General features: G+C 41.8%; 1 protein-coding gene across 1 annotated transcript; it reads left to right on the plus strand.

Moving 5' to 3' along the window:
* Positions 1-13,009: 13,009 nt before the first annotated feature.
* On the plus strand, positions 13,010-15,479 carry KCNF1 (potassium voltage-gated channel modifier subfamily F member 1). Its single transcript, XM_053938377.1, has 2 exons — positions 13,010-13,351; positions 13,453-15,479. Exon 2 carries the CDS (start codon positions 13,652-13,654, stop codon positions 15,113-15,115), a length of 1,464 nt encoding a protein of 487 aa, XP_053794352.1. The 5' UTR covers positions 13,010-13,351; positions 13,453-13,651; the 3' UTR covers positions 15,116-15,479.
* The last annotated feature ends 4,218 nt before the right edge of the window (positions 15,480-19,697 follow it).

Genomic DNA, 19,697 nt, shown 5'->3' on the forward strand with positions numbered 1-19,697 from the left:
TTTTGTTTGGTTGGTTTTGTTTTTTTTTGTTTTTCCCCCCTAAAAGAGCTTTATCATTGTTCCTCACACGACAGTACCTTTCTGCTGGCCACTCAGTGTCCTTTTATAGTAAGGAATTGGTGTATGAAACCCTGTCATGTGCTTAGGGAATTTATTGTGCTGCAGAAATGCTGAGACTGTAACACCTGAATGTTCAGAGAGGATTTAGACAATGAAACTGTATTATTATGCTAATGTCTGTGCACCACCAGATTTCCTTCCAAAATACTGCTGAGGACAAATAATCTGAGAAAAATTAAAAGTATTACCAAATAATGGACTTGTATTCTTAGGCTAGAAAAACTTCTCAGACTTAATCTGGTAAAATAAAACTCTTTTCTTCTAACTACCTTTTATTTGTTGTTTTCCTACACCAGAGACCAGACACGCACTAGGAAATTTACTGCTAGTTCCAAATAGAGTAAAGTTGCTCACCTAGTGGTAAGAAGTGTACAGATTTTGGGAAGGATAAAATGTATACTTCATGTTTTTCAGTTACTCAAAAAGGTTATTTATAGATCCACAGCAAAGAAATTATGTTGTTAACTGAAACATCCCACAACCGACAGTAAATATCAAGCTTTACACTTTTAAAAAGAAAAAAGCTTTCCAAATATGACAAAAGAAAATCTCTTTCCCTAATGCCCACTATGTGTGGGAAGGCAGATGAGAGATGTGTGGGAGCAGTGTTTATTTTGGTGATTTTTCCTTCCTCAGGCACCTGTGACAGCTTCTGCTGAGAGCCTTCAGGAAGGCTGCAGAGAAGGGAGATTCTCCCTGGAGTGAAAGATGGAGAAGGAGGTGGTGAGCTCAGCAGCTGACCTATTTTGGACTCTAGGTAGGGTCAAAGGACATCACAACATAAGACTGAGTCTTCCTGCCTCTATCCTTCTACTTGCAAGAGGAAATCAGGGATTTCTGTTTCCTTTTGGGACAGAAGCTGTCTTGTTCCATGAGTGTGGAGAGCAGAGGTATCAATCTGCGACACAGCATCTCTGTTCCACAGAACACATGTCTAGGGCTAATTTTTCCTCCTTGCTGTGACATGAGACATCCCTTTTAAATGTGAAACAGTGGTAAAACATGGGTCTTTGCAGAGCTGGACCCTACAGAACCAGATCATGAGCCTGGCAATGAGTGAGGAGGCTGCAGTCCCAGTAACTTCAGAGGGGTATTTTCATTTTCAACCTCAGAACCTAGAATTTCTAGTGACTCAACAACTCTAAAACATGTAGTGTCAATGCTGGGCTTAGGGGTATTTATTCATTCAAATTTGAATGCCAAAGAGCCATTGGGAATAATCATACATCTCCCCTTGCAGACACACTCACATGAATTTTGTTTACAAACTGAAGAAATTTTTTATTTATACAAAAAATATTACAGGTTACCATGTGGATAAAAAACTTTAGTGCATGAATCATGAAGTCATAAAATACCAAGCAGGGAGGGACACCAAGGACCATCTGGTCCAGCCTTTCTTGGCAAAAGCATGGTCTAGACAGGATGGCCCAGCATCCTGTCCAGCTGAATCTTAGACGTGTCCAATATTGGGGAATCCATTACTACCCCAGGGAGATTATCCCAATGCTTGATTGTTCTTAATGTGAAAAATTTTCCAATTGTGTTTAATTGGAATTTCTCCAGGAGTAACTTGGACCTATCACCCATGGTCTTTTCCATGTGACTCGTTGGAAGTCTCCATTTTCTCTGTAGCCACCCTTTTTAAATCTGGAACATGGTGATAAGGTCACCCCTGAACTTTCTTTTCTCAAGACTGAACAAAGCCAGTTCTCTCAGCCTTTCCTCATATGGCAGGCTACCTGGTCCTTTTACTTTTCCTGTGCCCCTCTCTGGATCCTCTCCAGCCTGTCCACATCCTTTTTTTGCAGAGCAGGGGCCAAAACTGAACACAGTGTTCCAGATGAGGCCTGACAACCACTGAATAGAGTGGGACAATGACTTATTTCTCTCTGCTGGTGATGGCCCTGACCAGCATGCTGTTGGTTTCCTTTGCTGCAGCAGCACAATGTTCACCCTTGAGCTGCTGTCCCTCAGGATCCCCAGGACCCTTTCCCAGAGCTGCTCCCCAGGTAGGTCCCAGCCTGTGCTGCACTCCTGGACTTTGCTCTCCCAGGACCTTACACTTGCCCTTGTTGAACTTCACAAGGTTCTTGTCAGCCCACTCTTCCAGCCTATCCAGGTCTTCCTGCAGAGTGTCTCTCCTGTCCTGTCTTTTCTCTTGACTGCTATGCATTCCTGGCTGCTTCTTGCTCATTGCTGGAAAAGTTCCCCAACTACATGGAAAAAACCCCAATGGTTCAATGGTACCTGTCTGTGTAATTGTAATACTGGTAGATAATTAGTAGAGATAGTGCATATATTTGAAGAAAAACAGGATTATCTTGCAAGAAATTTGTGAGCAGGAAAAAGTGCAAAATGACTGCAGTAATATTCTGTATTTAAACTGAGAGAACTCTTTGAAATAAGTTTAAGGTAAACAGAAAAGGGAATATCACTTCCTCAATTATTTGAAATATGCAGGGTGTTGTGAAACACTGTCTGGACCCACTTGTGTTTATATTCTGTACTTACAGTCTACAGATTATTTACCTGCTTTTTGAAAAGCTGATTTGGAAGCTTTTGTATCATTTAAAAAACAACTTACTGCCATCAACAAGTAACCTGAGACAAAGTTATTGCAGAATGCAACACCACACTATTAAAGTTGTTAACTTACATAAGGACTCAGTTTAAGAGAAGAATTTTCCTCAATGTGTGTGCAAAAATTACATATTTGATAAGTTTGTCAAAAATCACCCATTTTGATTGAATGTTAAATTTTAGTCCAAAACCCAGCCAGTGACAACTTCTTCAAAATCGAATTTGGAAAAAAAAAATAAAAGGAAAGAGGAATTAACAGCATTATTCCAGTTAAGGAATGAATACAGACTGAATTTAAAATATACTCCATCCTATTACCCCTTTGATCTGAAATGCAGGGGTGTTGGACCGTTCTGCTCTGGTGCTGTAGAAGAAATTAGTTTCCAGAAGATGAAATTCAGATGTTTCCATACAAATATATCAATGTACAAGGTGTACAGAGATGTGTCATGTGTGAGGTTCCTGAGTTTTTGTTCTGGCCTTACAACTTTAACATTTACATGCTGTAAATATCAAGTATTAATGTTGCAGTGCTGCAGTTAGAAACCAGTTGTGGTTGGAGCAATGAAATGGGTTTCTTTATAGGATCCTAATTCCACTTTTCATTGTATTAATTCTGACAGAAAAGAAATTATTTTCAGTGGTGTTTTACAGATTTTTGGCCACTTTTGAGATCAGAGTCCATGCATGGTGGGTGGACCGGCTACGTTACTGTTCAATTGATGTAAAGAGCGCTTCCACTACACCCATGGGTTCCCCAAAGATTTGATTAACGACATTCTTTCCTTTTATAAAATGTACTCAGGGACAACAACTGAAGAAGATTCAGGCTTAATAAGATGAGAAGGGCTACAGAGAAAACAAAGGCAAAAGCTAGTGAAAATCTATTTGGAGAATGTTGACTTCCTCTCATGCCCTTGGGCTATATGTTCAGAAAGTATCCTTTTCTCTCACAAATCCCATCTGTCATTTCCAATTTCTAAGAGAGGGTCTGGCAAGGAAATATGAAGAATCTCATGAGTGTTAGAATTACTGGTGTTGTATAATGGAAATAGAACAGATAGTTTTTTGACAGAAGAGATTCATATCAGATAAATGCAGTTCAGTTAAATTGAGAGTTGACAAAAAATGCAATAAAAGCACTTAATCAAGATACATCCTTGTGTTGAAAGAAACTGTTTTCATAATATCAAAATATATTTATGTCTGTAGCTAAAATGTTTAGTTAAGGTATGTAATTTAACTTTTTTTTTGGCCTTATACTGCACTAGCATCATTGTATTTATATCAAAATATCAGAATGTAATATTTAGTATACAGTGTATAAACATTTTCACAATGTAAAATTTTCATGTTGCTAAACTAAAGATTCCAATGTCCTATATTTAGATTTGTTTGACACATTGCAGGGAAGTTTTTAAAATGCAGATTAGTTTTTCCTTCTTTCTGCATCTCAACAGAATGTCAGGGTATCAGAAATTCCTAGAAAATGTTATGTATTTTGTAAAGGTCTAGTTAAAATTCATTCATTTTAGTCAGTCTTATCAAGGAAAAAGACTTCAAGGGATGAGTGAAGGCCAAACAGTAAATGGCTGATTATTAAATTAATTGTCACCAGCTCTGAAACAGAAATCTCAAGCAGATTTTGAAGCTGGGGAGCTGTGGGTTGTGGTTCCCCACCTATGCAGTGTCACCATTTAGTTCTTCATGCATATACATCACAAATTTATTGCAAAACATACATAGTACCTAATTTTGATTTCTGTACACAACCAGTCTAAGACCAATATGAAAGAACTCAGCCATGTATTGAGTAGTGATTGGTTATTTAGGATATTTGTGGTGCTACTGGTATATCTGGCTCTGTTGACAAATAAGCCAAAGGCAAACCCCCCTATCATGAGATATTGACAACTGCTTTTAAAATCCCAACCGTAAGGTGCAAAACTATTTCCAAACACAGGATAAGGTAATTAATTCCCTTATTATTTGTATGTTTAAGATGTGATAATCATGTAGTCTGGCCACATTTATGGGGATGTTTACAACTACCACCTGACCTCACATGTATGGTAGTATCTATACCTACAGCAAAATAAAGGAAATCTGCTTTGAGATTTGAGGGATTTTTGTAAGACTAACTATCTTTTTTATGAGACCAGCGAAATACTGAAGTATTTCTCATGACTGGAATAAAGTTTTAGATTTGAAGAGCCAGAGCCATTATTGTTTCCACTCTGATCTTTAGTGCAGTGCTATTTTCTGTGAGGACATGAACTTTTATGCTGATTTGTAGGATGTGTCCCAGCGATTTGTGGCCAAGTGTGACTGCGGATGTTCTGACCAGGAAAGTGGTTCCTTTTCCTGGTAGTTCTGTTACTGTGTAGTCTCAATAATATGCACAAAAGCCTAAAGAAAATAGTAGGGAGGACTGAGCAGTTAAAAGTGGGTATAGAGCACAGGGGAAATCAGATTAAAGTTAAGTTTTAGCATCATTGCTGTCATAGGCAGGAACTCCTTTCTCAAGGTCACCCAAGAGAAGTCACAGGGTGGTTGAAATCCTCCTGCTGCCAGAAGTGAGGAGCCCCTGCCTGTCCTGTGATTAACCTGTGTTAGTTACAGTTGCAGTGGAGCTTGGCAAAAGCGATGAAGTCCTCGTTACTCATCGGGACAGAACAATTGAAAATGACAGAGAATGGTAATAAAGAAAGGTTTCAGCAGCAGCATTTCCCATTCATCACTGAGCTTCCTTTCATCTTCTTAGCCCTTTTTTATTTTGCCCAATGGGATATCTTGGTTTCTGTGGTTTCATCTTTGAGGACACTACTAATGCATACAATGGATGGTGGTGTTCTTATCACGTTGTGCAAATGTATGACTCTACCCTGAGCAAAAAGTGAATTAGTATGCAAGATGTCAATACAATGTTAAATTAAACAGCACATAGTAATGAAAGGCATTCAATTTAGTAATGTTAAATGAAATCTTAACTGAGCAGAACTGATTATTGTATAAAACAGAATGGTTAAAAGGCTTGACTCATCCATTGTCTAGACAAATCATTTAGAAATATGTGGGTTAGCTTTAGAGCCATTCAGACAATGTAAAAGCTTATTTGCAATCTGTTTGTCAAATTAAAAATGTTTTTTTATTTGACTCCTTTGTAAACTAAGAAATATGATGTGTTGCCAAACAGCTTAAGATAAGTAGCAAGAAGGAAAAGACTTGCCCAGTGGCAGACAACAGATCCAGAGTAGGGCCAGGAAATAATTTCTGACAGATTGTTTGTCCTCCAGAAAATGTACCTTTGATTGACTTAAAACTTTATGTAATTTCCACTCAAATTCAGCAAACACTTTTGCTAAGCAAAGCTAAAGAACACAGTCAAAAAAGGAGATGCTGAAAGCAGTTTATCAAGGTAGCTTCTTTTTTTCAAAGGCAACAAGAGTAAGAACATGGTCCCATCACTTCTGAAAGCAGTGGTTTGAACACCAATGGAAAAGGAAAGCACATTTGATGTTCTCCTTTCTCTGATCTATAGTGGAAGTGTTTACTGATAAAGAATTACTTTCATCACCACAAATGTTCATACTTTAATGCTTCCACTCTATGCTGGCTGTGCAAGCAGGATGCTGGCTGGGAAATACGACATCCTCCAGTGCCTGACTGCCTTCCTGGCCACAGGCAGGACTGTCACTATCCCAGAAGATGGAGGGAGCAAGTCCAGAGAGCCTGCAAGCTGAGGGAGTCACTGTCAGCAAGGGGCTCTAGGGCATCCTAATGAAGTCAAATGTCCACAGGATGCCTCCATGGCTAATTGCATAATTGTGAAAATGTGAACTCTGCCTCTGTTTCTGCCTACATGCCTTCCTCTCCTTCATTTTCTACCACTCACTGCAAGAAGGAAAAGTATAGCTGCATTTACAAAAGCCTCTGAGAATTGCAGGCTTTGCTGAAGCCTGTATTTTTCTCTCTGCTGACATGTTTTCTAGAATCAATGAAAGTATTTTATTTTTTATTTCTGTTTCAACACACTGATGAATTGTTTTCTGGGTTTTTTTTTCAACAGGTTTTCTTTATAGCTTTTTCACAAGAAGAAAATATTATATATACTTTCTTCCTCATTGAGCACACATATAGGAGTACTTTTAACCATATTTACTATGAATTATTTGATTATATTCCTCATTTTGATTGGACACAAAAATATTAGTTTATATAAAATAACTTATATTTTTAAATGGTGCACATTGAATTGCTACACATGCTCCTCTTTCAAAGAATTAGGAATGATAGCTTGTACAGATTATAATTAATCACCCTTCAAACTCCAAGCACAGTAGAGGGGTGCAGGGTTGAATTTTTACAGAGAAAACACATAAAAAAACCAGAAACCACATTAAAAATCTCTGCTCCATCAGTCTTATATCTGTTTTTGTGTCTTGGCTACCAAAACTTAGGAGACAGTCTTCCCATTGCACCTCCCTCTCTGCTGCCACGGTCTTGGTCTTTTCTTCAAGTCAATTACTGGCAACAAAATCATTTGGTAGTGATGGGAATGTTCACCTTTGGGAAGGCCAGGCTCATCACTTCACCAGAGCCACCAGCAAGACCCTCTGATAGTACCATTACATTCATCTGCTTACTTACCCCAGTACCGTTTACATTTCTCTGCTGGGCCTCCCACATTCAAGCTGCCTCTAGGAAAGTTGCTGGGCAGCAGCACCAAGATGTCATGGGTCCTGCAGGAAATTACTTACAGCAAGTCTTGATAAAAGTCAACAGTGGGAGTGCAAAGGCAGACCGAGCTGGGAAATGCCATAGCTGAGATGACCCATGCAAACTGCATTGAATCACCTTCATGTACATATTTACTATGATACAGCCCCTAATTACATGTGTGCATGCAAATTTTTGGACCATGGCCATACTCAATGTATATGCAATTCGTAATTTTTAAGTCATTGTCTCTGTTACTGTAGTAAGTATTTTCACCTTGTTCTTTTGCTTTTCTTTGTACATCCAACCACATTCAAAGCTTTTGATGGCAGCGTTTAAGAGCAAGAAACAGAATTCCAGTCCTTCCTCAAGAGACAGAGATGGTGTAAACAAGCCAAGGTTCTTAAATCTTTTACAGCATCTCCAACTCCCATCCTATTCATGGCTCACTGATATGCTTAATTTGAACCCATCTGTTAGCTGCTTAAAGTGAAGGTTCCATTTTATTTATTTAAAGTCATTTACATTAAATCAGAGATTTGGCTGTACTCCTGAGTGGTCACTTAAGGCAGGTATAATTGTACAGGAAAACAGACTCATTAATGTCAAATGGAAGCAAAGCCAATTGAAATTTGCAGCGAGCTATTACCAGCCCTTTAATAAGGTATTAATTAAAAGGTCTGATACAATAAACTGACAATGTATAAATTTTGAACTTGAAAAAATAACAAAGTAGCTAAGAGAGGGGAAATAAACTGGGACAAAAACTACTTTGAAATAATAGTCTTGGGGAAATATGTAAATATGCTGGAAACAGTGACACATAAAACCAGATTTGCAAGGTGAACATATCTGTTACAGTCCAGATACCCATCTCAGTTCAGACATTTCATAACCTCTTGTTCTTAATATATCAATCTGAAGGAAGTCTCTTGTATTGAGAAACATCATACAAAGGACGGAGATGTATTTTAAAAAGTAGACAATTTGTTTCTCTAGCTTTACAAGGACCTTTCTTTTACCATATCAAGGGATTTAAAAGACTCATCTGTTGCTAGAAATAGCAGCAGTGGGCAATGAACATCTTTCATGCTGAAGCTTTCACTCCAGTAGCTCATGTCTACACACACAAGACACACATCAGTGCTGGGACCACGAGCTGCTGCCACTGCATGACAGAGGTTTTCTGCAGGCAGTCAGAGCCCACAACTCCTTTCCCACAGGCCCTGGTTTTAACAGTCCATGGCATCAAGTCATGCCCTGCTGCCCTTTGGATATGCTGGGGTGGTGCATGAGGTTGGTGCTGGTGCTATGGCAGTGCCACCACATCCATGCTGGGAGCCACAGTGCCCATGGGAAAGCAATCCATGTGCTCTTGATGTGTCAAAACAGCTGATTTTATTGTACAGCATGTTATAAGGATAAAAGAAGGTGTGATTTGAAAATAGATTTGAAATATTGAGCTATAAAGGATAAACCAACATGTTGCAGTAGCTGGATTTATTTGTCAAAGAGGGTGTGCTGGATCTTCCAGTGTGATTGTGATGTTGCTGCACTAACCAGTAGAATCCTCCTTAGATTTGGAAACCCTAAAGAGTTCTTACAGCAAAATCTTTCCTGAACCTCTTACTAAAGCTGGCTGTGGTAAAATAGTCAGAATAGCTGCTCTGGATGACTTGCTCTTTCTGAAGCCCAGAATGGCATCATTAATTGCTTCCCCTCCTTCCAGGTTATCTGCTTCCCATTTCTTGTGATTGGCATGAAGTAATTACATGGTGCTTTTTTTTTTACAGAACCTTGTACTGTCAACTGAAGAAGTGATGTCCATGCAACTGGCTGAAAACTTTGACCCCACAATACCCCAAGGAAAGGAGGAAGAATAAGATATTTCCATTCCCCATCTCCAGATGTTGAGATCTCTTGCTGGATCTGTCACAGGTGCAGTACTGCAAGTGTCATTTAAAACCCGAATATAACACAACAGAAGTGGGTGAGAGGGCTATACTGAGTATAAGCAGATTTGCATGTGCCCAAGGATGCGGTGTTCTGGTGTCTCTCCCGGGTCTGGAGTAGCTGCCGTGCCCAGCGGGGCACTGCGGCTCCTCCGGTCCGGGATGCAACATCAGGATGTCTCTAGGCATTGAGGCAAACTGACAACTGGTCTCCATCTCTCTTAAGAAGTCCTTTTAATCTGCAGTACTGGTGCTGCCTGCAAATTCGCTGCTGGGAACTGTCTCTGAAGGCCAATATGTTGGCTAGGAAATGTCCATGTTTGCTGGTCAGCGTGGGCTGGATCTGTGCCAGACATGCTTTAGCTGTTTCTTACTTGGACAGTCAGAGTCAGGTCCCTAAACTTTCTTGAGCTTGCCCGTGATTTTGGGAGAAGGGAGAGGTCAGATGCAGGCTGTGCTCAGTGCATGCAGGGGCTGACTGCACCACAGCCTGCTTGCAGAGGGCCTGCCCAAGTCCTGCCTCTGTATTAAGCACCCTTCTGTAAGTGGAATCCAATCTTATCTCCCTAGGGTTGGCTTCTGACCCATTCACAGTTCTTCATGTACCACTACTGCCCACAGCTCTGTGGGGAACAGCTCAGTGCATCTGACAGCACAGAGGTGCTGGCTGGGATTCAGGAATGTAGTATGAGCCAGACTAGTGCTCAAGAGGAGCAATCTCTCTTCCCAGACTGGCACAAAGCCACTCAGGGGTAAATGTCCTTTCCCAAAAAGTGGACAACAACTGAGCCAAACCTTGAACGTCAGCATCCCCTGGGGAGCGCAGTTAGTGCAGGTCCCCGTGCTGCACTCTGGGTGCTCTGTGCCACCCACTTTCCTCATAAGGAGCCAGTGTCATGGGGACCCACTTTGAGCTCCACCTACACTTTGTGGACCAAGCCCTGCTGGGGTTCAAGCCCCACCCCGGGATATTGGCAGCCCCACCAAATGCAGCCCCTGCCCCAGCAGGGATGCCCAGCAACCCAGGAGCCCTTCTCTAGGGCTGCAGGGCTTGGTGTCTGGCTGGGCCTTCTCATCGTCCTCCTCCTCCTCCCTGAAGGAGCTTGTCTGAACCACAGCCAAAATTTAACACAACTGTCAGCTCAAATCCATGTGTTGTTCTCTGAGCTAAAGCACCGACGCAGGAAAAAAAACCCCTCTGTGTTTCTTGTTGGGTCTGTAGGAATTCAATTGCCAGCACATATTGCTTCCAGCAGACACAGCACAGCTTGACCTGTTCTCACAGGCAACAGAAGTTGAATTTAGGAGCCCTAATAATTGCAGCAATCTGGTCGTAAATGACTTGCAGGGCAACAAATATCTACTGAAATTTTTAGATTAGAGAAGTTTTCTTTTAATGGATGAAAAATTAATTAATGGAATAAATGATTATTTCTGCTCCTGTTGTTTGCTGATCCGTGATATATCTGATACAAACATTCATCAAGCAAGCCTGTGCCTCTCTTTTCAGCTACAAAAACAAGAGTTTAATTTATTATGATTTCCCTGACCGTTCTTTGGATCATTTACATTTGCCCAAGTGGATTTAAAATGCTACCAGATCTCCTCTAACATTTCACAGGCACATTGAAAGGTGTAAAGAACTCTGAAAAGGTGCAAGACGAGGGAGAATAAAGCACAAGGATTTTAGCAGCCACACTAAGTAAAGTCTTTATAAGGACAGATCTGGCATTTCAAAAATAGTTTCTTCTCAGCCTTTTGAGAATGTGCTGAGATTTATTATCTGAAAGGAGCTGATTTCACCTTTAAAATGGAACAATGTCCTGTGTGACTTTTTGTAGGTATTTGTTCTGTAAAATGGACGGGGAGGGATAAGGCGGGCAGAAAAGCCTTTTTGGAAACAAAGGTTTCTGTGTTGATCATGCTGGACCCTGCATTGATTTCTTATCATTACCTAGAGAAAAAACAAAAGGTCACTGGAATGAACTGTTGATCAAAGAGAGTAGTATCAGAGATGGTTAAATCTGAGGATTTAAATCTACAGAACTTTTTCCTATGCTCATGCTGCATGACAAAATTTGAAGCCTAACTTTTCCAGATCTTGATTTTGTTTTGTGAGATAGGATAAGTAATCCCATCTGCATTTTCCCCTGTGCAAGCATGTCACTGCTATTGGCATCTTAAAATTTATTTTGCTAGAGTCAAGTTAGTTAGTAAGGAGGAGAGCCACAGGTGGGTAATTATTTATTGATGAACCCAAAAAATTGATGGTTTTTCCAGGTCTCCAAAGTATTTATTTTGTCCCAAGAAGCTTGCAAGTTTCACTAAATTTATATGTGCCTGGAAAAAAATTCAAGGGACTTCTTGTATAATACCCAAACTATGCAGCACACTCCGGAGCGCGTGAAGGTGACACTGGCCTCCAGAGGTTCACAGTATGACACAGGTGTAGAATAATAAATATTCCTCTCTTCCTGGGACCTGATACTCCCTTTTCCTAGGTATGTGATGCTATGAGCACACTCCATGTCAAGATGAGGTCTGGTGCACAACCTCCTATTAATCACCCAAAAGCTTCTGAGACAGTGGAGCAGAGTCTCCACTCTCACCAGGGTCCCCCGAGCTGTGTGACACCAGCAGGAGGACAGCAGGCACATTGCAGATCTCATCTTTCTCCCAGGATGGACACAAGCCTGGAGAAGCAAACAGTCAGCTGGATTTGCTCCTCTCTATTCCCATCTACTGAGAAGCTTTTCAGAAGCCAGTAAATTAGAAAAGATCATAATTTGCTGGTGCAGATAATTCTGCTGTGGCCAGAAACAGTTAACTTAAGAACTGTAGGTTTTCCTGGACCCACTAAAATGAACTGTAGAGTCAGATTTAATAATTTAAGGGTGGTAGGTTTCCTGCATGTAGAGGTCCAGAGGAAAAATGTTAATCAAATCCTGGAATTCAGAGAAAACAAAGTTAAAAGGAAATGCTTGTTATTCTACTTCTACTTTTAAAGAGCTGGATGTAGTACAGTGCACTGCTTCTGGTAAGTAGCAGTCACTGAGAAATCATAATAGATGTAAATTACTCAAACCCTCCTCAGGCTCAGCTGACTACAGGTCACAGAAACATAGCTAAAACTGAGGACCCAGAGCTTTGGGAAACACACACAGAATATAGGGGAGGTTTTGCTCCACATCTGCAACAGAAACTTTATGGTCTCTGCTTCTTTCTCAAAGACACCAGTAAAAATCCAAATTAACTCAATGCCCTGACACAGGACAGAGATGCTCTAGAGTTGCTCCAGTCCCTCTGAGAGCAAGATTTATGCCATATGTTTATTCCCAAAACACAGTATTGCTTCTTCTGATTTCTGCCTGGAGAAAATGTTTGCGTGTCTCTCTGCAGTTCTGAATGACTTTATACATGATTAAGCTTTGCATGTGATAAAAAAAAGTTTTAGAAACTCCTTAAAGTTCCTGTCAGTATAGAAACACATAATTGTACCACTGGACAGGCATATAAATATCCGAGAAGCGCTTTCCGTGCATCTGGTGCTTTGCTGCGTTTCACCAGGAGAGGGTAGAGTTTGGAAAGGACTCCTGGCAGCCGAGGCTCCCTATTGTGCCGGGAAACAGCGAAGGGAAAACAAGCACAAGTTTCTCCTCTGCCTGTTTGCACCGTCTGACTATGTGCGAGAGTCAGCAGATGAACTCTGGAAGACCTTAAAGTAAACAGAAAACGGAAAGAGAAACAAAATTCAAAAGCAGCTTTCTAGGGAAGTCTGCGGAACCGAAGGCAGAAGCCGCGGCAGTTCCCGCGGGCTCACCCCGCCGGCTGTGTCTCAGAGAACTGCCACTCACTGCACGGTGCGTTAATCAGAGCTCAGGATTTATTTCTCTGCCGTGAACTTCCAAGCTGTGAATAGATATCACTTTTAGAGACAGAATGGGACCTGAAAAGACTCTCGAGCACTGAACAGAGTGGTGAGTTTTATTAAATGGTTTCTTCTCTTTCCAGTCTGCTGGAGCTTTCTAACACCCTGCTTTCAGGCACAGCAGCCCGATGACTTGTCTTTTCCCTGCAGCTTGTTGCATTCCTCACCAGGCTTTCCCGACCACAGGTTTCTGTCAGTGACCTTTCCCACCAAGACTCCAGGGCAGTTTGGTGACATTTGTAACAGAGCTGGCTCAGTGCTGATTTGCTTTCATGAGGGATTAAAACCACAAAGCTGTGAAACCAAACAACGGGCTAAAAAATCAGCCCAAATCCAATACAATTATAAAATGGCAGGTGACTCTAGGTTTCCAGATGTGGACACTGATGGATCAGAAAAAAGTGAAGAAATGGAGATTGTAGTCAATGTCGGTGGGGTAAGGCAGGTGTTCTACGGAGATAACCTGAATCAGTACCCAGAAACACGGCTGGCAGAGCTGGTCAATTGTTTATCAGGGGGATATGATAGCATATTTTCCCTCTGTGATGACTATGATCCTGGAAAGAGAGAGTTTTACTTTGACAGAGATCCAGATGCTTTCAAGTGCATTATTGACGTGTACTACTTTGGGGAAATTCACATGAAGAAGGGAATATGCCCCATATGTTTCAAGAACGAAATGGAATTTTGGAAAGTCGATCTGAAATTTTTGGATGACTGCTGCAAAGCTCACCTAAGTGAAAAAAAGGAGGAACTGGAAGAAATAGCCCGAAGGGTGCAACTCATTCTGGATGACTTGGGAATAGATGCCTCAGAAAGTCGCTGGAAAAAGTGTCAAAAATGCATCTGGAAATTTCTGGAGAAGCCAGAATCATCCTATCCAGCTAGAGTGATTGCTGTACTGTCCTTCCTGTTTATTTTGATCTCCTCTGTTGTGATGTGTGTGGGGACCATCCCAGATTTGCAGGTGGTAGATGCAGAGGGGAACCGTATGGAGCACCCGACCCTGGACAGCATCGAGACCGCCTGCATAGGCTGGTTTACCATGGAGTATGTACTGAGGCTGATCTCCTCTCCCAACAAACTCCACTTTGCCCTTTCTTTCATGAACATTGTTGATGTGCTAGCAATACTTCCTTTCTACGTCAGCCTGACCTTGACCCACCTGGGAGCCAAGCTGATGGAACTGAGCAATGTCCAGCAGGCTGTCCAGGCACTGCGCATCATGAGGATCGCAAGGATTTTCAAGCTTGCACGGCATTCCTCAGGGCTCCAGACCCTAACCTATGCCCTGAAACGCAGCTTTAAGGAGCTTGGGCTGCTCCTCATGTACTTAGCTGTTGGAATCTTTGTCTTTTCTGCCCTAGGTTATACCATGGAACAAAGTCACCCCGAAACTTTATTTAAAAGCATCCCTCAATCATTTTGGTGGGCAATCATTACCATGACCACAGTTGGATACGGAGACATTTACCCTAAAACAACACTAGGAAAACTGAATGCTGCCATCAGTTTTCTTTGTGGGGTGATAGCGATCGCTCTCCCCATCCATCCCATCATTAACAACTTTGTCAGGTATTACAACAAACAGAGAGTTTTAGAAACAGCTGCCAAACATGAATTGGAGCTGATGGAACTAAATTCTGCTGAGGGGAAAGCCGCAGGCTCCAGAAGTGAACTAGAGGATCTTTCAAGGGAAGGTAAAGAAGGTCCTTTTTATAGCAGCCGGATAAAAGTCTCCCACAGTGACACCTTTATTCATCTCCTGTCAGAAGAGAAACACCATAGGACCAGGCTTCAAAGCTGCAAATAAACTGTGAGCTGTTGTCAGTGCTAAGCTACAGATCGGGACAACCTGACAATCAGCTATGGAAGAGACTCGCAGATCTGTCAGAGCTGGGAGGGAGCACTGCTTTGCTTTTCCAACATGAATATAAATTAACCCCATGGCTTCTCCATCAACAGTTGGTAAGACTTTACCGTTATTAACCCAAAATAAAACAGTAGGACTTCACTGAGATCAGACTGCTTATATTGAGTATGTTCTGATAAAAAACATTTGTAACCATTTCAGAGACTGAAAAGTCCTTCCTGATACGTAAATGTTCAATGACCCGAATGTGCAACATTGCCACATCAGAACTTTGTACCTGTGACAATAAAGAGCAGCATCAACAGATTGTGTCTTCCAGGCTCTCTTCAATGCCTTTGTAGCTAGGGGAACCGGTCCTTAAAAAAATTAAAGCAGCCTCTCACTTGTATTAGATTCAGGCTTACAGCAAAATATTGCAAGTAGTCTGAGCCTAGAGATACTGAAGGTATCAGCATATACTGTGTGCAGAATATTAGAGTGAATAAATGGCTTTGTTTTGTAAAATGTACTTTGGGATCAATTTTTTGGAGAGGTTTCTGTTCCTCTTTCCAGAAAAAGAGTTATTTTTAATGGGACATGAAACTATATTTTGAGCAGAGATGCAGAACAGAATAAATTTATTTTAAGGAGCAAATTTAAAAATATTTGTTCTAGCTATTAATTACTGCATGGTTTATATATGCAGGGATCTTTCAGGAAGGTTTTATAATTAAGTAGCTTTTTAAAACTGTAAGTTAAATCATGGTATCTTTAATTCTCTACTAAATCAAGGGAAGTTTATAAGAAAGTTAAATTGAGTAATTCTAAATAAGAGATTTTAATTCTTTGAAAGTAAGTGCACAGAGAGTTTCAGTAAAAATAGTATAGTCTCCAATTCATTTATGGTAAAATATCTAGCTGAATAAACATGTTATTAGGTTATTTTTTAAAATAACATACCCTTCCCCTACAATAACTACAAACTTTGTAGATGTTAGTTTACAGAAGTAGTAGGCACTAATCAGTATCTTCTTGATTATTTAATATGCTAATTAATCAACACCAGTGTGTAGGTATTATCCAAAAGCAAGTGCCATCTACATAAGACTAAATTTGGTTGGTGTAAAAACTGTATGTGTAATAGGTCTGGTGTGTGCCAGAGAAATCCATTGAAACTAGGAGTTATGCCAACTTGGAGGGAAGGGGAGCACTGGCACACAGATATATTTACATAAATTAAAAGTAGGATAGCAAATGTTTAAAGGGCTAGGGTAGCTATCTTTATTTGTTCCCGTTTGTGCTGAGCAGCCCCTTGCCCAGGTGAAATGCAGCAACACGAGCTGTGACCTATCCCTGGGCACCTCATGCCCAAGATCCCCCTACAGGTCTTTGGTACTTTTTTCCTGGGATGTGGGCAAGCAGTGGGCCTGTGGCATCCACCCCCCAGGAGCAGTGACTAGAGTGGCACAGAGCTGAGGGATGGGCTCTGTGCTCTTTTCTGGCACCTTGTTTGTCCCTGTTCCCTGGCAGAGTAGTTTGTGTCTGCTGGTGGGGAGCGCCCTGTCCTGCTGGGAGCAGAGAGCAGTGGTGGCACGTAGGGGCTGGGCAGGTGTGCAGTGAAGGGCAGCTACTCCTCAGGAAAACCACCCACCCTGTATCTCTCCTAGCATAGAAATCAGCCTCTGCTTCCCTAGGTTGAAGGTCTTTCCCAACATTACCCCTCACACCTCAAACTGCTGATCTCCAGGGACACCTGCTTGGTGTCCCGATGCCCCAGCCCCGTGCCTGACCTAATGTCTGTTACCATGTCCTTCCTTACATACCTCCATCAAGTAAGATAATTTAAACAATGTCTAAATATTTCTGTACCTGAATCCTTCCACCAGCATTTGTGCCAAATTCTCTCCTGCCTAAGACAAACAGCCACCATAAGTACCTCCTCAGCCCAAGCACCCCTTCACATCCATCCTCCCCTCTACATCCCTGCTCTTAGCCTCTAGAACTGCTCTTTTGCTCTGTCTCACCTGCTGAGATCTGTTCCTTGCTTGCCAACAGCCTCAGCTCCTCTCCTTGGCTGCCTGGCCAGGACCATAGGCAGCTCTTATCTAAAGGACAGGATCCTGTCCCTTGCACTGCTTAAGACGTCCAGGTCACAGGTATGGGCTGCAAACCAGCAAAAATTGACTCAGCTGGGGTGCTGAGGGTGGGAGAAGAGGGAAACTAACAAGGCTGTGTGAGTCCAGCCTTATCTATCAGCAGGAAAATTACATGCTCCTGACTTTGCTCATGACATGCAAAGGGTAGCTGAACGTGAATTAAGTTAGCAAAAGAATTTTCTTGAATGAGGAAAGCACTGTGTTAATACTAAGCAGTATGGTTTAGCACTGCAAGTGCTAAATCCTGACTGCTGTGCTTTGTGATTTATTTAACCTGACATTAAATTTTAAAAAAACCTCTTTTATCAGAAATAAGTTTATGGGCTAATTTCTCCAATGAGTTATGCCTTTGAGCACTGGGCTCTGTGGAAAGAGTTTTGAGACAACCTTGGTGCTGCTGTAGCCCAGACAGGTTTTAGTGAATCTTGCTGCACTAGGGACCTCATTTGTTGGATTTGCTGCTATAAGTTATGTGTTCTTAAAAGGCTGTGTGTGGGCAGGATGGATTCCTGTCTATTTGCCTTGCTCATGGTGTGGAAACCCTGCAGGAGCAGGGGGAGACATGGGCAGTGGTGGAAGGACAGGGCAGGCTGGAAGCACATGGTGAGCCTGGAGAGGAGCATGGGGTCCTGCTGAACACATAATGCTGATGGTGCAAAACAAGAGGCTTTCTGGATCCCTGGGGAGACATCTCTTGCAAATCAGGAAACTACCATAAACCACTGGCTTTGAAATCAGGGCTGGACAGAAGGCTCTGCTCCTTGAAGAATGGAGTGATCCAGAGGTTGTTTGTTTTCTTTCTATTGTTTTAATATTCTACACAGCCCAGCAGAGCTGATTTACCTTTATTACAAGGCAGTCTAGAAAAAGAAAAGGATTTTAAAAATCTGGAAGTCTTCAGGGTGGAAGGGGAGGGTTAGAGAAGCCCTTTCTCAGAGAGTAAGCAACACAATGCAAAGACTCTGGTGTCCCCATTCTTTGACACAGGACTTTCTCAACTCCAAATTTAGGACAAGCTCTGAAGTCTTTCCAAAGGGGGAACTGCACCATGCTTGTTGCAGGTTTCCTTTCTGTGCTCTGGGTGAAGTGGGCACAGGCTGCACCACTCAACCCAGTAGTGCCTTCCCCACATGCAGCTCTTCCCAAGCACTTTGTGGGCACTTTGGCTGAGTCTATGCAATTCAATTAATGAATGCAAGGCATTCCAAGTGAGACCATCTCCAGACACATATGGGAAACTCTGTAGCACAATTGTCTCTCAGGGGAGCCCTGTCCCTAGTGTTTAATACTCTTCACCTGGGAACCAGGACTGGCTAGCCAGAATACATCCAAGTGCAGAAAAATCCAAATAAACCACCTGGGTGTCTCCTTACTCTTGCTGCACAAGAACTCTACTTTGGACTCACAGGTGTATGAAGGAAAGGGTTCACTGTTTCCATAAGAAATTAGGAGTCTGGGAAAAAAATATAGTATTCTTCTATGGAAAGCCCGTTGACAAGAATTATAGAGAACAAAACAGTGCTACTGTAATTTTAGCTGATATCCCTTCTCATACAGAGATTCCTCAGCTCACCATTCAAGCAATTTCAGAACACAGTGAGCAGATCAAACTGTCCTCTGGAGAAGTTATCCTGTGGGACATCTGCCCTAGCAGCCAGCCCTGGCTGATTCTAGAAAATTTTGAATCTTTAAAACAGCCTGTAATACAGTTAAAACTTGAAGCAGAAAACTTTTAGTTCCTGAATAACATCAATCACAGCTGTAAATTCAGGATTAATCCAGGTTTGACATCAAATAGCTGGTAGCAGAATCTCATTCAATAGCCTTTATTTAAAAACCCACCCGATGGTAAATTGGTGACAAATGCTAAACTGTATGTAAAATGAAGCCTGTTTCTATCTTCCTTGACACCATAAACAGCAGAACTTAATAGAGTGGAAATTGCTGCTAGAAGTGTAGGAGATGGCTGGAATATTTAGTGCCACACAGCATTAGTCTTAGGGAAGTGATAGGTGTTTAACACGTCAGCCCACACCACACTCTGGCTGGCATGTCACAGCCACCTTCACTTTGGAGACAGGCTCAGGTTCAGGCAGAAACAGCCATCAGCAGCTGGGGTTTCATTGCTGGATTGACACATATATATGATTTGAAGAGACTTTAAAAAATAAAAGCAACAAAATGATGGGAAATAGTAGAACACCACTATTTTCTGCTGTCATGCATGTGGGAGAGCCTCTCAGTCCTGCAGGTGTGGCAGTGCCACACAAGGTTAATTGCAATGACCTCTCTGGTCTGTGCATGGGTCGAGGTGAACATGTGGAGCCAGAGCCAGCTCCTATCAAAGAGAAGGAGGGCTGAGGACCAGGCATCATGGCCCATCTCTC

The sequence above is a fragment of the Vidua chalybeata genome, chromosome 3 (assembly GCF_026979565.1).
Source record: "Vidua chalybeata isolate OUT-0048 chromosome 3, bVidCha1 merged haplotype, whole genome shotgun sequence".
NCBI lineage: Eukaryota > Metazoa > Chordata > Aves > Passeriformes > Viduidae > Vidua > Vidua chalybeata.